The 16,617-nt window shown below is 52.9% G+C and overlaps 8 protein-coding genes across 8 annotated transcripts; 3 read left to right on the top strand and 5 right to left on the bottom strand.

Annotated features, from left to right (window-relative positions):
- Window positions 1–3,559: 3,559 nt before the first annotated feature.
- On the bottom strand, window positions 3,560–4,045 carry BU24DRAFT_68688 (uncharacterized protein). Its single transcript, XM_033534540.1, has one exon. It carries the CDS (start codon window positions 3,948–3,950, stop codon window positions 3,645–3,647), a length of 306 nt encoding a protein of 101 aa, XP_033378313.1. The 5' UTR covers window positions 3,951–4,045; the 3' UTR covers window positions 3,560–3,644.
- BU24DRAFT_428016 (uncharacterized protein) lies at window positions 3,574–4,240 on the bottom strand. The gene has a single exon (XM_033529373.1). The coding sequence runs from the start codon at window positions 4,140–4,142 to the stop codon at window positions 3,969–3,971; it is 174 nt and encodes a 57-aa protein (XP_033378314.1). The 5' UTR covers window positions 4,143–4,240; the 3' UTR covers window positions 3,574–3,968.
- Window positions 4,241–4,753: 513 nt separating this feature from the next.
- BU24DRAFT_68713 (uncharacterized protein) lies at window positions 4,754–5,416 on the top strand. The gene has a single exon (XM_033534541.1). It carries the CDS (start codon window positions 4,910–4,912, stop codon window positions 5,282–5,284), a length of 375 nt encoding a protein of 124 aa, XP_033378315.1. The 5' UTR covers window positions 4,754–4,909; the 3' UTR covers window positions 5,285–5,416.
- Window positions 5,417–6,351: 935 nt separating this feature from the next.
- BU24DRAFT_400575 (general substrate transporter) lies at window positions 6,352–8,589 on the top strand (the record flags this gene model as incomplete). The annotated part of the gene is made up of 7 exons (XM_033525457.1): window positions 6,352–6,851; window positions 6,907–7,086; window positions 7,144–7,675; window positions 7,742–8,019; window positions 8,074–8,118; window positions 8,178–8,408; window positions 8,474–8,589. The coding sequence occupies exons 1-7, from the start codon at window positions 6,650–6,652 to the stop codon at window positions 8,587–8,589; spliced, it is 1,584 nt and encodes a 527-aa protein (XP_033378316.1). The 5' UTR covers window positions 6,352–6,649.
- Window positions 8,562–10,241, bottom strand: BU24DRAFT_496798 (biotin synthase). The gene is made up of 2 exons (XM_033534213.1): window positions 9,908–10,241; window positions 8,562–9,849 (listed from the first exon to the last, which is right to left on the bottom strand). The coding sequence occupies exons 1-2, from the start codon at window positions 10,157–10,159 to the stop codon at window positions 8,857–8,859; spliced, it is 1,245 nt and encodes a 414-aa protein (XP_033378317.1). The 5' UTR covers window positions 10,160–10,241; the 3' UTR covers window positions 8,562–8,856.
- Window positions 10,242–10,931: 690 nt separating this feature from the next.
- On the top strand, window positions 10,932–13,466 carry BU24DRAFT_400579 (Spc98 family protein; the record flags this gene model as incomplete). Its single annotated transcript, XM_033525458.1, has 1 exon — window positions 10,932–13,466. Exon 1 carries the CDS (start codon window positions 11,127–11,129, stop codon window positions 13,464–13,466), a length of 2,340 nt encoding a protein of 779 aa, XP_033378318.1. The 5' UTR covers window positions 10,932–11,126.
- Window positions 13,467–13,607: 141 nt separating this feature from the next.
- BU24DRAFT_68739 (uncharacterized protein) lies at window positions 13,608–14,323 on the bottom strand. Its single transcript, XM_033534542.1, has one exon. The coding sequence runs from the start codon at window positions 14,241–14,243 to the stop codon at window positions 13,749–13,751; it is 495 nt and encodes a 164-aa protein (XP_033378319.1). The 5' UTR covers window positions 14,244–14,323; the 3' UTR covers window positions 13,608–13,748.
- Window positions 14,324–16,093, bottom strand: BU24DRAFT_68744 (uncharacterized protein). Its single transcript, XM_033534543.1, has 2 exons — window positions 15,701–16,093; window positions 14,324–15,561 (listed from the first exon to the last, which is right to left on the bottom strand). Exons 1-2 carry the CDS (start codon window positions 15,888–15,890, stop codon window positions 14,405–14,407), a joined length of 1,347 nt encoding a protein of 448 aa, XP_033378320.1. The 5' UTR covers window positions 15,891–16,093; the 3' UTR covers window positions 14,324–14,404.
- Window positions 16,094–16,617: the final 524 nt, after the last annotated feature.

Consider the following 16,617-nt stretch of genomic DNA (forward strand, 5'->3'; position numbering starts at 1 on the left):
GCGCAATCCCCCAAGCTTTTTACAACACGCTCAGCTTATGTCAACGTATCAGACTCGTGCATCAGACCGAATTGAGGGGTAGACAATCTGACACATGGTAATGCTCTAGTCAGGTAGGTAGTCGTTCGCGTCATCGAGCTGTCGCAGCTGTAGAGTGTAGACTAGCAATACACATGGCCCACCATACTAGCTACGAGTAACAGCACCCAAGAAGATCTGGAACGACGATCGAGATACATGGCGTATTCTCAGGTTCGATTCACCCCACCTCTACTTCACTTGCGAGCGTGTTTATGTAGTATCTAATTTATTCTGAGATATTTCGCAAAGTTATCGCAGCGCTGCTTGAAGAAAGATTCCATAGTTTGCAATATGTCTCCGATCAGATCGTAGTCGCGCACGATAAGACTACATCAACTTCACAAGTTCAATCCGCGAAAATCACCCCAACAACTACGCGCGAAATACTCGTAAAACCGTCGAGCAGCACCACTTTCCACACACGACCTAGTCGATCAAAATTTGTTTTGTTCTCGAATCATGTTGCGAAACCGTTGCTACCAGGGGATCGACCAACCTGCGACTGTCGTCTCGTCATAGGCAGCCTGAGACCACCACCCCCTCGACATCCCGAGCCTCTGGATCCCGGTTCCTGGGTCACACAGATATTCCGGCTGTATGCAGCTCTTTGCTATTTTGGAAAACCGACTACACAGAAGCCTTTATGGCTCCGAATAGGTGGGCGGAAGAGAAAGCATGTGGGCAAAGTTTGCTTTTCGACGTGCGTGATGTCTAGGGCTCGAGATGGGAGTACGATACAGTAGGAAAAGAAAGTAAAGTGTGGATCGATTGTAACGGTTGGTATAGTGAATACGCCCGAAACAACCATATTGTGAGAGGATGAGATACTCGTCTGTTACTGCGGCACATTGCGACACTGGGGACATGATAACGGATAATCGAACGCTGTTGGTCCATTTCCAGTTGCAGCTTACATGCTGGAGAAAGCTGATACCAGACTGTCCGCATCTGGAAGCTGGACAATATAGAATATTATGGACAACTAGCAAGACTCGAAGAGAACGTTCTTTATTACCGAATACTGGGATCGACTGCAACGTTTAGGGCATAACATACGATCAAAATTTGGTCAATGTGAATCTTCAGGGACTTCATGCTGTTTGGGCTGTCCTTTCGTCTCAAGATCCTAACTATCATGTTCAACATCTCGAATTGGACTTGGAGGTCAGCTCAATAGTTTTCGTCTTCAACCACAGCATGCTCGGATATGACCAAAGCTCAGCAAAGACATAGATAACCCCCCTCCAGGAGCAGACGAAAATGGAGAGTCTTTCACATTCCGTATCGTCTCCGTAGTCTTTCTATGTATGGATACTGAGGAAATCAAGGTCCTATACTTCGCTCGGGGCCTTTGATTCGCATCATTCGAGACAGAACTCTTTGATATTCCTCCAACAGGTATAGGGTAGGACTGATGAGGAGCAACTACTCGTAGGATGATGACGGTACAGTGCAAGCTGACTGCGAATCTGAAACTCGCATCCGACACCCAAACTCCCCTTCCTCTTTCGTATATGATTGTATACATCGATTAATCATTCTCCCAGAGTTGTTGAAAACTTTCGAGGTGATGGCGCGCTGGTTACGACTACAGCAGTGAGCTTTTCGTGGGGTTGGATCGAAACTCCGTCGCATCGCCATCGTCTGCAGTGGCTTTCCGACGCCCTGATTTTTCCGTCAGCAATGTCAGCACTTTGAGTTAGCGGTCGTTCTGGCCGGCGATTTCCAACGACCGCGTGCGTGAGGTATCCCATGACCTCGCGAGGTACCGCAGACAGCCTAGGTTTTCAATGACAGGAGCTTGGAGAGCACGACTAGTGACACTATGAGGCGGCAAAAATCATCCAAGGCACGAGAACTTGGTAGTGTAAGTTGGGCGTACGTGAGAATCCTCCGCCGTACAGACCAGACTGACAGTTGAGATTCCTGAGGACCGACTCTTCTGGTGCTTTTGGATGTGCTAGCTCATGGCCTGCCACGGTAAATTGGTAAGTCTCTCTTTGCCGCCTTGTCGGATGGATGGAGTGCATTGGATGCTGTAACCCGGGGTTGATAATCTGCTTGTCAGCATCCACGAACTACTAGTTACGCCCGTTCGCCATGGGAAAGACATGACAAAGGTTACATATCAGGAAACCTGCCACTCCCTCCCAGAACGACCAGACCAGTAGTTAAAGACCGCCAAAAAACAAGCCCGAAAGACAAGTCAAACCTACAACACCACAAACTCACCGCCATGCCCCTTCAATCCGGAAGCACATCCCGAATTCAACATAGACACGGCGAGCCAGCAAACAAGTCTCCAACCCCATCCCATCCCACAAGTTTCCAAGGACGCGGACGGTCTTAATACGAAGAAGTCGCAGGAACGAACCTTTCCCCCCCACACTAACGCCCCAACGCTTTTCGCGAGCCCGGGGAAAAGTTCCTAGGAAAGCATTAGCTTCCTCCGTCGTTGTCTTGCTCGACTGTCGCCCTACGATGTAACTATGAAATACGAGATCGCGTATGCCTATGGTTACCACTGCATCGGCTTGGCGAAGGGCTTTTGGGAAACTAGTACTGTTTGGAGCCGTGTTTTGGTATCGTCATTTTTGGCGTCGGTTTTCTTATAGGGAGGTAGGCTAGGTTAAGATAGGTCGTACGTATGATAGCTACATAGCGATACTGCTTCATTCAGACAGAGTAAGATTTAGAACTGACGACCTGGGGCTACAGTACATACAACATAGGCGAGCATCCCAACGCGATACGGCGTGTTTATTCTTGCGAACTCGAACTACCGTGCATGGACGTACATACACAGTACATACACTCTCAAACCATCCACCACAAGCCAAGGTACCATCGTACATACATACAAACATACACATACAATATATACAAGGCAGACTCCCAGACATTCACATCAAGAGCAAGCACCTGATCCCCCATCCCCGCTCCCCTCCGCTCCCCACAATCCGCGGAGATTCCTTGCGAAGGAAACATGTCGCGAGCTCGCCAGGTTGTGTTTTAATGAACCAGTTTTCGTCTTTTTGGTTAACTACATACTGTGTATATTTGTTCACATTGCGGCGGCGCTCACATGCGGGGGGCCCGGCGGGACGCCTGGGGTGGAATATATATATACATGTCAATTTGAAGGTGTTGGCGTTGGCGTTGGGTTTAAGTAAGTTATGTGGTGATTGAGGCACGGGTTTTGGCTGGATATTAGGGGGTCTAATATGTTATTGTTGGAAGGATTGAGGGGATGTGTGTGTTGTTTGCACGGCAGGTGTTTGGATGATTGTCAAAGCACAACTATCTGTATGTATGTATGGTATGTACGCACACAGTAAAGAATCACGATTCACGAAGCGCTGGTGCATTTCGAGTCTTTGCCGGCGGTACATCGCCGCCGTCGTCGTCGCCGTCGTCGGAGATGCAAATTCGCACCAAAGCCCACAATGCCAATGTCACAAGCAAGCAGCCAAGGAGAAACGAAGCAAAGTAGTCCGATTACACACGCAATCTACCCAGTACAGTGGCCAACATAGCGGACATCGACCCAAAAACCCCAGAGGTCACATGCACAGACATACACGGTGTAGGTAAGACCGTACCGTGTAGGCAGAAGTAGAATCAGATAGAGAGGCAATAGGGGTCTGGGCTTTCCAGTCCATCATAGGTAGATTCATGGTAGGGTGTGTGTGTGGCATAAAAACGAACCTTGGCATGGCGAATCCCAAGGAACTTGCGGATATATCTTCGCGTGGTTCCGAAATGATTGACACCTCTCTCTCCCGCACTAGCGCAGGAAGAGAAAGAGTGTGTGGGCGTGCAAGCAGGAGGAGGAATTCCCATAGGGTTGCTTTGGGTAAGGTTGTCATTCGCTTTCTCAGCTGCTTTTAGTTTTGACTGGGGATACGGTCGTGTTGCTTTTGCTTGGTTTGCTGTTGCTGACGCCCCGCGGTAAGACGAGACGGGGTGTGTCCGAGTTGAGCGGCGCTTTCGGACGGAGCGACGGCAGGATTGCTGGAAATCAAATTGTCCCACCTGCTAAATCGCTTCGGAAGGATCATGAAAGCCACGCCTCAAAGACGTGAGCCGCGCGAATCATCGCTGGTCTATCTTGGCCGAGTTAGGTGCGTAATCGGAGAGAACTTTCTTGTGGAGGAGGATGTGATGATTGCTGTGACGGATTGACTGACGTCCAAGTATGCAACATACTAGCATCGCTAAAGTCCTGACTACCCAACCAACCTAGCAGCATGATAGCCAGCTACGGTGATTGACCCCACTCTCAACTCGTACCTCCTGCTGGGGATCATGGAGAAAAGATACGATATCTACCTATCTACGGTAGCTACCTAGTGTCTCCCTCGCGTGGTTGACCAGCGCATGGGGGGCGAAAAAAGGGCCTGCTCTGCATAAGATGTACATACTCCGTACATTCGGTAGTTTTGAATGCCTTCTTCTTTTGGTCTTTTTGAGCATGTTCCTGTTCCTCCATGCCATGCTCGGGTCTTCATGACGAGGGTACAGACCAATGAGGTTGCTTTCCTTCTAGGTGACAACATTTTTTTGATATCCAGACGCTCTTCAGCATCCCCCGTGACAAGAGACAAAAAGGCAAACGGTACTTTATTCTACCGAACTTGTCGTTTCTTACCCAATCTTGCTTTGAACTATAACCACTGCCGCCGAACACCCGTCCGATACGTAGCTTGCTTGTCCGTCCAAATCGCAAGACTCGAAAGACCATGGTGATGATGCGTGAAACGTACCGACCAAAACGTCAATCACTCACCGCACACCCAACAACAACCACCTCACCTCAACACGAAGAATGCCTCGCTGCAAGCAAAAAAAAAAAAAAACAAGGTACACATCTTGCTTGCTTTCTTACACAACGCAAAAAAGAGGATCGCCCGCGTCGCACACACATATACGAAATGTATGTACACCCATCCAGCCATACCCAAACCCACACACACACACACACACCTCCCAGAGCCCCATACCATACCATACCATACGCAAACCACGCGCATGCGGGTCCCTCCTCCCTCCCTCGCTCCCTCCTCATATAAACTCCCAAAAACCCACGACACAATCCCCCTCCCCCTCGAGCCATGTACATAGTCACGAACGGGCCTGGCTGTTGGAACCCCCCAATTCCAATCCCATCTGTAGACTCTCGACCCACCCTCGCGCAGCGTGATCGCTCCGCGCCTGGGAGGCGAGCGAGGGGAGCGATGGGGAGCCGCCAATGGGTATTGGCTGCGGCTCAATAGTCTTAATTGTTTTCTTGTGGGGCTTGATGCATCGCAGACAGAGCGTAGCGTAGCTAGACCCGGGACATTGCAAAGCTGGGCTGGATGCGCTGCTCTGCATTGCCGGGGGATGGGGAAGGGGAGGGGAGGGGGAGGGTAAACCCAGTGGGTTGGGGCTTGGCTCCCTTGTTACTCTGTTGTTCAGTTCTTGCAAAAGGTGCAATCATTGCCTTATACTGCGGCGTAGTCTACTCAACTCGATGTTAGGCGAGGAGGGGAGCTGGGGGAGGGAGGGAGATGGGACCGATTTGGGAATACCCTCGTCGGTTTCGTGGGTACGTCTGGCCGATGACCCGGTACCGCTTCGTGTGAGTCGTGACAGGTTTACAGGTTTTACAGGTTTAGCACGGGCACCAAGCATACACGCACAGCAAGCACAGCACAACGTGGTGGCCGGTCGGTGGTGGTGGTGGGCATGGTGGGCACCCAGTCCAGGTGTGCATTTTCGAGAAGGACCACGGAAGCGGATCCACGGGCAGATGGGTGTTGGGGAACGGCTATATTGCTGGTAAACATGGAAGATTGGGGGGGATGGGATGGGGTAATAGGTTGGTGGGTGGGTTAGGCGGGTGGGTATGTAAGACTAGGTACCTAAGACATCAGATCGCACATACATGTAGGTAAGGTACTGTACAGTAATGGTAGATTTGGAGTTCATTGTTTAGCTGTAGGCGTACTCGGGAGGCGAAGGTGGTCGATCGAGGCGCGCCTTAAGCGGCTCTATGGAAAGTTAAACAAGACGGCCCATTTGGTTAAGTTATTCATTGTCTTGCAAAAAAAGGTCACGAAGCACACTTTTTGCCTTCTTTTCCCATCGAGCGGTCTCGTCGACGAGTCTACGAGAGACGGCTCGCCCTTCGCTTGAAGGATTTCATGGGGTGCGGACAGGGGTCAGGCTATATTGATTGGGGAGGGACAGGGTAAATTGTTGGGCTAACCCTCCGTGCACATATATCAGAGACACGAGGTCAATCAAAAGGTGCAAGACCGCCATGGCGGGTGTGGTCTCTTCGAGATGACTGCAGGTCATTAAGAGTGCTTGGCTCGCATCTGGGGTTTGCTTTGCAGCAGAGCTAACGAGGCATTTCTGGGAGGCCGGACGGCATGATATTGAACCCTGGTGGGATATATACCTGCGCGCCGGTCGGCGAAAAACATTTGGGAAGCAGACTCGAACGAGATTTCTTTCTCTCCCCTACCTGAAAGGTCCAAAGTCAAGTCTCTCTGACAATCCGATACCTATCGTCGTAATCATGGGTGGTGCTGGAGCAACTGGTGTGGCCGATCCGGTCCTGACCCGCCTCGTCGCCGAGGACAAGGTGCGCTGGTACAAGAAACCGAACCTACGCATCCTATACGTCCTGTTGTTCTTCTCTTGTATGGGTATCGAACTTACCTCCGGATTCGATTCTCAATTGATCAACGCTCTTCAAATTGTGCCATCATGGATCGATTGTAAGATTTTAGACCATGAATGCAATCGTCTCGAAGCAAAACTAATGCGCTGTAGACTTTGGCGACCCTCAAGGCTCTTTGAAGGGAATAATCAGCGCCGCCTACTCGCTCGGTGCCATTCTCTCGCTACCTCTCGTCCCGATCGTCAATGAAAGGTTCGGTCGACGTGGTTCCATCTTCGCTGGATCTTGGGTCATGGTCATTGGTGCCATCATCCAAGGATGTGCCCAGAACGGTAAGGACATGTTGAAATAGAAATGGTGAATGCTCAATTCTGACGACATGACTACAGCTGGCATGTACATTGTTGCACGTATGATTCTCGGTTTCGGTATCCCTACTTGCATTGTCTCCGGTTCGTCCTTGATCGGAGAGTTGGGTTACCCCAAGGAGCGTCCAGTCCTGACCTCGCTCTTCAACGTCGCCTACTTTGTCGGCCAGATCATGGCTGCTGGTATTGCTTTCGGCACCAACAACCTGGCCGGCAACTGGGGCTGGAGGATTCCCTCGTTCCTACAGGCCGCTCCCTCTTTGGTCCAGATCATCGTCATCTACATGCTCCCCGAATCGCCGCGTTACTTGATCAGCAAGGACCGTGCCGAGGAGGCCGAAGCCATCTTCATCAAGTACCACGCTGAGGGCGACCGTGACTCTGAGTTTGTCAAGGCAGAAATGCTCCAGATCCGCACCACCCTCGAGCTCGAGAACGAGGCTGCCAGGCACTCCTGGATGGATCTCGTCGCCACTGCCGGTATGCGTCGTCGTCTATTGATCACCTCCGCCCTCGGACTGTTCACCCAGTGGTCTGGAAACACCCTCATCTCGTAAGTCTCTGCAAAACCCATCTCGTCTCTTTCCCCCAGGGAGCGTAAGGCTAACGGTTGGACCAGCTACTACTTCGGAGATCTGCTCAAGATGGTCGGCATCACCAGCTCCATCCTCAAGCAGAAGCTCAATCTCGCCAATGCATGCTGGGCTCTCATCAACGCCTTCACCATCTCCATGTTCGTCACCCGTTTCAACCGCCGAACGCTCTACCTCACTTGCACCATCTCCCTGCTCTGCTGCTACACTGCATGGACCATTAGCATGCAGAAGGCGAACGCGGCCAAGGATGCAGGCACCGTCAACAGGGCTGCCTCTATCGCCACCATCTTCTTCATCTACGGTAAGCCACATCGAAAAATCCATCGTCGACTGCCAGATAGCTAACGTGAACCAGCCTACTCCCCATGCTACAACATCGGCTACAACGCCCTCACCTACAGTAAGTCCCTTTGCATTACTGCCCCTCCAAGGACACCCACTAACAATGTTTCCCAACAGCCTACATGGTTGAGGTCTGGCCCTACATGGAGCGTTCCCGCGGTATCGCCATCTTCCAGCTCTTCGGCCGTCTCGCCGCCTTCTTCACCACCTTCGTCAACCCCATCGGTCTCAACAACATCAAGTGGAAGTGGCTCATCGTCTACTGCTGCTGGCTCTGCTTCGAGATCGTCTTCGTGTACTTCCTGTTCCCCGAGACGGCGAACCGCACCCTCGAGGAGTTGGCTTTCTGTAAGTTCCACCTACCTGTTGCCCTTAGGCATGTGGGTCGGATTTGGCTAATTGTGACGAAACAGTGTTCGAAGACAAGGCGTTGGCTGAGAAGGCTAACGAGGCTGTTGAGGATGTCGTGCATATCGGACACGATGAGAAGAACGCTGTTATGACGAGCGAGAAGCCTGCTCACCAGTAGGTTTCCGGCCTCTGACGTTTTGTGATTGGAAGGGGGGGGGGACCTGTTGTGGAAGATGTCCGAAATAGGCAGTTTGGAAAGGGGGGGGTTAGTAGCATATAATCTTCTCGCCTAATAGTCAATTTATTCTCTGTGGAAGAGCGAAAAAGCAAATTTGAGCCGTACGATTTTTGATCAATCTGCCGTTTTGGTTTGATATTACTTTGAAACGTTTTTATATTGCGGTTCATCACTGGGGATAAGACAAGAAATGTAGTGGCGCATCCATCAGGCGCCCAAGGCCGCCGCAGGCTTTGCTCCCGCACTTGGCTCTTCCAGAAGGCTTGGATCTACCTCGATTTCAGCCGCTGCAGCTACCGCAGCCTCTTGCTGGCCTTGCATCGTCTCGTGGCTTTCCATTGGCCTCAGTCCCCATCGTTGGAACATCTCCTTGTCTTCGTCCCATCCGTTGCAGGCTGTGGTCAGCATCTTCTCGCCGGTGAATACGGCGTTGGCGCCGGCCATGAAGCACATGATTTGCTTCTCCTCGCGCATGGTGTGTCGGCCTGCGGCGAGTCGGATGATGGTAGACGGAAGGACGAGGCGAGCAGTAGCGATAGTACGCAGGATAGCATCGAATTTAATGGTCTTGCTCTCTCCGAGTGGCGTTCCCTTGATGGGGACAAGAGCGTTCACGGGGAACGACTCTGGATGGACGGGAAGCGTCGAGACGGTGTGAATCAGCCCGACATGGTCCTTAGGCTTCTCTCCGAGTCCAAGGATTCCTCCCGTGCAGACATGAATGCCGGCGTTGCTCACGTTCTTGATCGTAGCTAACCGCTCGTCGTACGTGCGTGTTGTAATGACGCTGGGATAATGTTCCCTCGAAGTATCGACGTTGTGATTGTATGCCGTCAACCCAGCGTCCTTGAGCTCCTTTGCTTGCTCGGCATCGATCATACCAAGTGTGACACAGGCCTCCATGCCTAGGGCCCTGACACCCTTGACCATCTCTTTGACGTTCTTCAGGTTCGTCTTGCGGCCCCTCATGTCCCTCCAGGCGGCTCCCATGCAGAAACGAGAGCTACCGTTCTCTTTAGCTATCCGAGCAGCTTCAAGGACCGATTCGACATTGACCATCTTTGAAGCTTTGAGACCGGTGTTGTAGCGGGATGATTGGGCACAGTAACTGCAATCTTCACTGCAACCTCCAGTCTTGATGTTCATGAGAGTGCACATTTGGACTGCTCCTGGGTTGTGGAATCTCCGATGGACAGTGGCCTGGTGAGTAGCATGTGGTCAGCCAATGGTAGAGCAGGGCAGTATGGGATGTACGCACGGAAGCATATGTGAGCTCCATGAGTGAGGTGTTGTAAATTTCCGAGATTTCCTCTCGAGTCCAATTGTTCCTCGGGCTAGTTGCGTTGACGGCATCTTCGAAGATGGATGATTTGGGAGCTGCTGGTGGCACATTGCCAGATGAGGGGGAGATGGGAGCGTCGATGACTGTGCTGAACCGTCGGAGGTATTGTGAGGAACGGGCGGTTTGTTTTGAGAAGCCGATTGGGCGTATGAGGGCTCGTGTAGCCATGGTGGGCGGGAAGATGAATAGGGATTAGAATTGACAAAAGCAAAAAAAAAAAAAACCCGTGCGAGGCAACCAAGGTGATCTCGTATACAATTGATGGCAAGAAGGACGATGGAATGAAGTGGGAGGTGAGTAAGATGTGAATCCAGGATTGTTGAACTCGGGCGGGGGGGGGGGAAGTGTTCCTGACCAGTTCCCCCCGCTTGCAATCGGCTTTGACATCATTGGCTGGAGGAAGAGGATAGACGAGGAAATGTGTGTGTGTGTGTGTGTATGTTGATGAGGTGGCTGCTCACCGGCAGCTCCATTGTTATTATTCAATTAGATTAGGTAGGGCCTCCAGCTCCAACTCCAACCCCGATGGTGTCAATCTACTTGTGCATGTGTTAGAGGGGAGGGGATGCCACTCATCTCTTCCATCCTGTCTTCAAAACATCTGCAGTACTCTGTGCTCCGTACTTGAATAAAATAAAAAAATCACCAGGCACCGGGCAGTCACGACAGTCACGTCAGGTCAGGAACATTTTCTGCGGGAAGCTATAATTAACTAGCTACGGGAGAGGGTCAGAGGGATGAGGGGGACCCTCCACACCTCGTATCCGTCTATCTGGACAATACGAGTCACGACAGAACTTGTATCACAGCCTTACACAGTCACCAGTCCACACAGTACATTTTCCCTGATTTCGTTCCGGTCCCGTGACTGCGCGACTCTTGTGCCTTCAAGCCTTCGTGACTTCGTGATCTCGCGTTCCTTTCCACTCCACTCCACTCCCCCACCTCTGGCCACTCCGCCTACGCATCCCCCGCAATACGCGCCTTGTGGAAATGCGACGCGTCTCCCAATGTGCCGTTTTGAACTCTTGAGCGTCTGCCTGTCCTTTGCTCAAAGACACAACCCCCGGAGGCCCCATCCCCCCACCCAGAGCGCCATCATTGTCGACACTCCGTCCCCGCCATCCCCGCGACTATGCTACACGAAATCCTCCTCTCGCTGTCCGGACACCCCTCGGCGCTCTTCGATGCCCCCAGCTCAGACCGGGCCTCCCAAAAATCCTCCCACGTGACCAATTCCACCTCTCCTCTGGCATTGCTATCAGCTCCCGAGGCAGAGCTTCTCTCGTCACTTGCACATCTTTCCCGGCTCCATCGGAGGATACGAGATCATGTCGCCAAGATCGCAGCATCCCACCCCTCCACTGTATGTCGGGCTGTGGCCACCGCAATAACGTCCCACCACCTGGAGAACTTCCAACGCAAAGTCCTGGATGTTGAGTCCAGGATTCTTACTCAAGATGCATCCGCTGTTGGTGCATACAACATTGTCCCACTGGCGGCGATCGTGGCCGAGTTCTCTGAATTCACCAGACCCATGGAATGGCTGTGGGAGATGAGCGTCTTCATGCTGGACGCGGATGATTCAAGTCGAAAATACGACACAGAAAGAGTTAATGGAAAGACTGCTTCCGGCGCTGAGATCATGAACAAGCTGCGAAGCGAAGCCCAGACGGGGTATCCAGATATCGAAGAGACTGCCTTGCACCTGGGGAAAGTAGCAGAGACCTCCTGGTTACGACAGCTATCGACATGGCTTCTATACGGTCGACTACCTTCGTTCGGTGCCACGGACTTCTTCATCAGCGCAGAGAACGAGGACGACTTAGTCTTCGTCATCAATCACAAGCTCTTGCCGAAATTCGTCACTCGCCAGACAGCTTCATCCATGCTGTTCATCGGCAAGTCTCTCAATCAGATTCGATCGCTCCCTGCCTCTTCCAAGACGTCGACCATGGCTTCTTCCATGACTTCCGAGCTCGACCTTCTCCCCACACATGTTGGCTACCTATCAGAGATCACCGCCCCCATCTCTTCAGCAAAGATGTCCTCAGCAGTGACAAACATCCGCTTATCCCTCTCCCGAAACCTGCTGCAACACCTGTTACCGCGGGAGAGGATCGTCGAGATACTGACCCTCCTCTACCAATTCTTCCTCCTCGGACGGGGCGAGTTCGCCACAGTGCTGATCGCAGAAGCAGACGAGAAGCTGCAAAGCCGACATCGTGCCCCCGCCCCCGGGAAACCCGGCCACGGAATCCAAGGCGTCCTACTGAAAGAAAACGAAATCAACAACACGCTCTCCCGCGCATGGTCCGTCCTGGCCTCACTCGGCGGCGAAGACGACCACACGGACGACATCCTCGACCTCGCCATGGACATCGTCCACCTCAACGTCCAACCCACCTCCGCCCACCGCCCCGGCACGCCCGGCCGCGCGCGAGAATCAAACACCTCCCTCCCGACTCTCAGCCCCGTCGTCTTCAGCGACCTCCTCCTCTCCGTCCCGACATCCCTCACCTTCTCCCTCCAACCCCCCCTCGACCTCTTCATGACCAAACACGACCTGGACGTCTACTCCACCATCAACGCCTACCTCCTCGCGTGCCGCCGCGCCCACCTCCACCTCACCCACCTCTGGAAGCAATCATCCATCCGACGCGAGCACCCCGCCCCGCCAAACCACACCTACACCAACACCCCCTACGGGCGCGCCATCCTCGCCAAACGCCGCACCCGCTTCGACACCCGCACGCGGGAGATGCGAAAAGTATGGGCGACCTGCTCGGCCGCAATCTTCTTCCTCTCGGAGAGCGAAGCCTACTTCGCCGGCGAAGTCATCCGCGAATCATTCAACCACTTCCTCGCCTGGGTCTCGGGCCCTACCTCCACCCCCAACCCTCCACCAAACCCACAACCATCAAACCAGAAGCAACAGCAACAACACGACCCAGAATCCCTAACCCGCGCCCACCGGCTCTTCCTGACCTCCATCACGACATCCCTCCTCCTAACCGACACACCCTTCACGACGACCCTCCGGTCCTTCCTGGCACACGCGTCAGAGCTCACGGCGTTGATATCGCGGCTGCAGGTCGTGCGCGCGTCGCTCGACCTCGCAGACGACGACGGTGTCGAAGACGACGTCGACCTCGCGACGAATTTAGTGAAGGAGGAGGGGGAGGTGAGGGTGCAGTTGGATCGGGCGCGGAGGAGGCTGGACGGGGATATGAAGGCGCTTGTTGGGCGGTTGAGGGACATCGACGCCGAGAGAGTCGGCGGAGATGTCTCGTCTGTTGTGGGGAAGGGGAATGCGGGTGGTGGTGCAGGGGAGGGTGGGGAGGAGGGGATGGTGTATAAGCCGCTGCGGATTGGGGGCGTGGATCGCTTGCTTATGAAGTTGGATTGGGGTGCTGTTGATGACGAGGGGGATGGCGATGATGATGACGAGGTGGGGAGGAGGGACTTGGTTTGATATCACTGAGCAGACACACGTCGTTCAATTCAAATTCAATTCAATTCGATATTGATTCCATTTTGATCCTCATCCTCATCCTCATCCTCATCCCCTCCTAACAGAATCGTGGAAATCCCATCGTGAGGTGCAGGTGCATGTGAGGCATATAGATAGGCGGGTAGGTGCTAAATAAGGGGGTATATTAATCTTTTTAAAACAAAGACGACGACCGAAAAAAACGAAATAGAAAAAAAGTGAACAAGGCAGGTATAGATATAAGAACAGATATTCGCTCGCTTTTTACTCCCGAAAAAAGGTTTCCCTTGTCATTTCTCCAAAGTGGCCCAAGAATGTCGCAGAATGTGTCAGTTTCCCTATTTTCCTCCTCGTGGATATTAGTGTTGTGGTGAGTGTGGTGGGGGGGAGGAGGGGGAAAGAGAGAAGATGGTGGTGGTGGTGGTGGTGATGATGCCTCCCAAGGATGAAAATAAAGCCTAGGAATAGAACCAGTAAAGATGATGATAAGGTGACGATGTTGACGATGATGACGGCCCAAACATTTTCTCCCCAGTCGAGTTCGAGATTCTCCTTCTTTTCGCGCCGAGTCCTTTCCCCTAAAGTAAGAGACGATATAAAACGAAATTCCAGAAAAGATCCAATGCTAAACTTCAAGGTCAAAGAGGAAGAATGATCAAACGGGATCGGAGAAGGCCGCGGATCGAATCGGAAGGGGAGGGGAAATACGATCCCTTGCTGTGAGGAAGGGTGTTGCTGGAGAGCTCCGTTCAATATCATGACTGACTCCAGTCCCCTCCTAGACGCCTTCCCGTGTTGATATTAAAGAAAAAGGAAAAGCGTAAACATTCGATGATAACTGTGCTTGCCAGTCGTGCTAGCCGTTGGAAGTCGGACGGATACCCCGATAGTCGTGACAAGAGATGGAAGGGGTGGTTTGTCTACCAAGACCCACCCCCCGTCAACGCCAGGAACCGATCCACGAGGTTGACCCAGTCCTGTCCGTTGAGCGTCCCCGCCTGCCTCTTCTCCCAGATCCCGACGACGAGCTTCGACAGCTGGAACCTCGCCAGTTCGCCCGATGCAGCCGTCCCGTCGTTGCGGAGGAGCTCCACCCGCCCGCCGGCCCACTTCTCGCTGAGGTCGATGCGGAAGGATGCGTCGCCGTCTGGAGGGGAGTATGGGTGTGGCGTAGCCTGTGTGACAGGCGGAACGGGTGGGAGTAAGGGTGATGCGATCATGGAGGTGTTGGACGGGAGGATTGTCATGGGCCCTGCTGGTCCTGCACCTGCTGCCGTCGAGGCGCTGCCGGTGCCGAGTGCCATGTTTATGGCCGTTGCTTGGTTTGAGGGGAGTATGGTTTGTTGTTGTTGCTGGTTTCCTACGCTGATCAAATTACTGCCACGGCCGTGCCGGGTCCACGGCTTGAACATCCTCCCTCGTACGGCTATGATGACTACTCTCAAATCTCGTGCACTGTCGCCTAGTCTGCATATCCATTCCTGGAATGCATCGTACATGATCTTAAACTCCAGTTTGATGGTCCAGATGTTGTACGTGTAGAAGATGGCCAGGGCCTCGGCGCGGATCTGTGAGGAGACGGAAGCCAAGGGATGGGACTTCTTGTTGGCGAATGTGGAGAGGCAGTAGATGAGCGGATGCGGGAGGACGAGGTCGGGGAGGTGGAGGTAGATCTGGTGACGGATTTCGGGCGGAAGGGTCAGGAATGTCGGATGTTGTATGTCCATCTCACATGGGGTGAAAGCCAAGGGTGGGCTCGGTATCGTGGATGTCGGCAACGCTGTAGCTGAGTCGCTCGGTGAGATCGCGTGGTCACACTCGCAATCACAATCTGCGGGGGAGCTCGTGCTGGAAGGGGAGATTGAGAGGAAATCCTGGTCCATGTTCATGATGTCGTCTTCCACCCACTCACGCTCGTCAGGCAGAGGGTCGGTGACGCAGCTCTCTTCTCCTCCGCTGAGATCCATATCATCCTGGTCGAGGCCTAATCTGGCAATCTTGGTTGGGAGCTCCTGTGGTGCGGGCGTGTTGGGCGAGGGTAATTGCATGGCGGAGCGTTTCGCAGAAGTTCGTACTGCTATTGTAACTCGTTGTTAGTCCCTGTTGTTTCCGCGTCTTCACCTGCGTACCGAATTGCACAAAACACAAGTGAAAATCACTTTGCCTTGACATGCAACAGGTGAAAGGAGGCAGGGCAGTCCTCGGGATTCACTCACCATTCTCTCCTGCACCTCCGCTGCTGCTGGAGTCACATAGGCCGCAACTCGGAGACTGCACGTTTGTATCCAGTGCCTGCAGCGGTGACTTGACAGATCCCAGGTCTTCTAGCGGTGTCTTGCCGGAAATCGAGTATCGTCGTTGTAGCGGAGGAATAACGGGGGTGTTTGGGGGTATAGCGGCGACCATGATGTCTGCGTTGTTCTGGTATCCTGACCTCACTTGGTGGTGATGTCTGGGTCTTCCTTCTCTTTTTCCTTCTTCTTGTTTGTGGTGATGATGGTATTCGGGTGTCGAGGGACGAGAAGTTATTGAGTGTCGGCGGTTGGGAGGGTGTTGATACGTGTAGTTGTCGGAGAATTGGTGTATAGATGTTACGACGGGTTTCAGCACGTGCGTGTTTGGGGGGTGATGCTAGTGAGGAGTGCGCCCCGACAGGAGGAATACGACGGCGACGGCGACAGAGAAGTCGAGGGCGAATGCGGCGTGGTTGCTGATTATGATGTGCTGGCGGCCTGCCTTGAGACGGCAAAGTAGGAAGAATAATGGGGAGGGATGTGGCAGGGAGAGGGAGAGGGAGATAGGTAGGTAATTAGATGAGAAGAGGGATTTACGTAGTTGGGGTGCAGGAAAGGAATAGGACAGACAGGACAAGGACAGAGCAGGACAGGACAGGACAGGACAGAACAGGACAGGACAAGAACAAGATGGATCAAGACGCAGGACACGGGAATGGCGATGCGCAAGTATTTGATTAGATTTGTGAGAAAGGTTAGAGAGTGAATGCGAGAGAGAGCTGAGAGGGAGTTTGTTGTGGAAGTGATGTGTAGTGTTGTGGTGTGTTAGTTGTTGATTTGATCAGGGGCGGGCGGAAGAAATGAGTGGGGAGGGGGAGGGATGGTAGGCAGGGAGGGAG

Source organism: Aaosphaeria arxii (assembly GCF_010015735.1).
Source record: "Aaosphaeria arxii CBS 175.79 unplaced genomic scaffold BU24scaffold_12, whole genome shotgun sequence".
Classification (NCBI taxonomy): Eukaryota; Fungi; Ascomycota; class Dothideomycetes; order Pleosporales; genus Aaosphaeria; species Aaosphaeria arxii.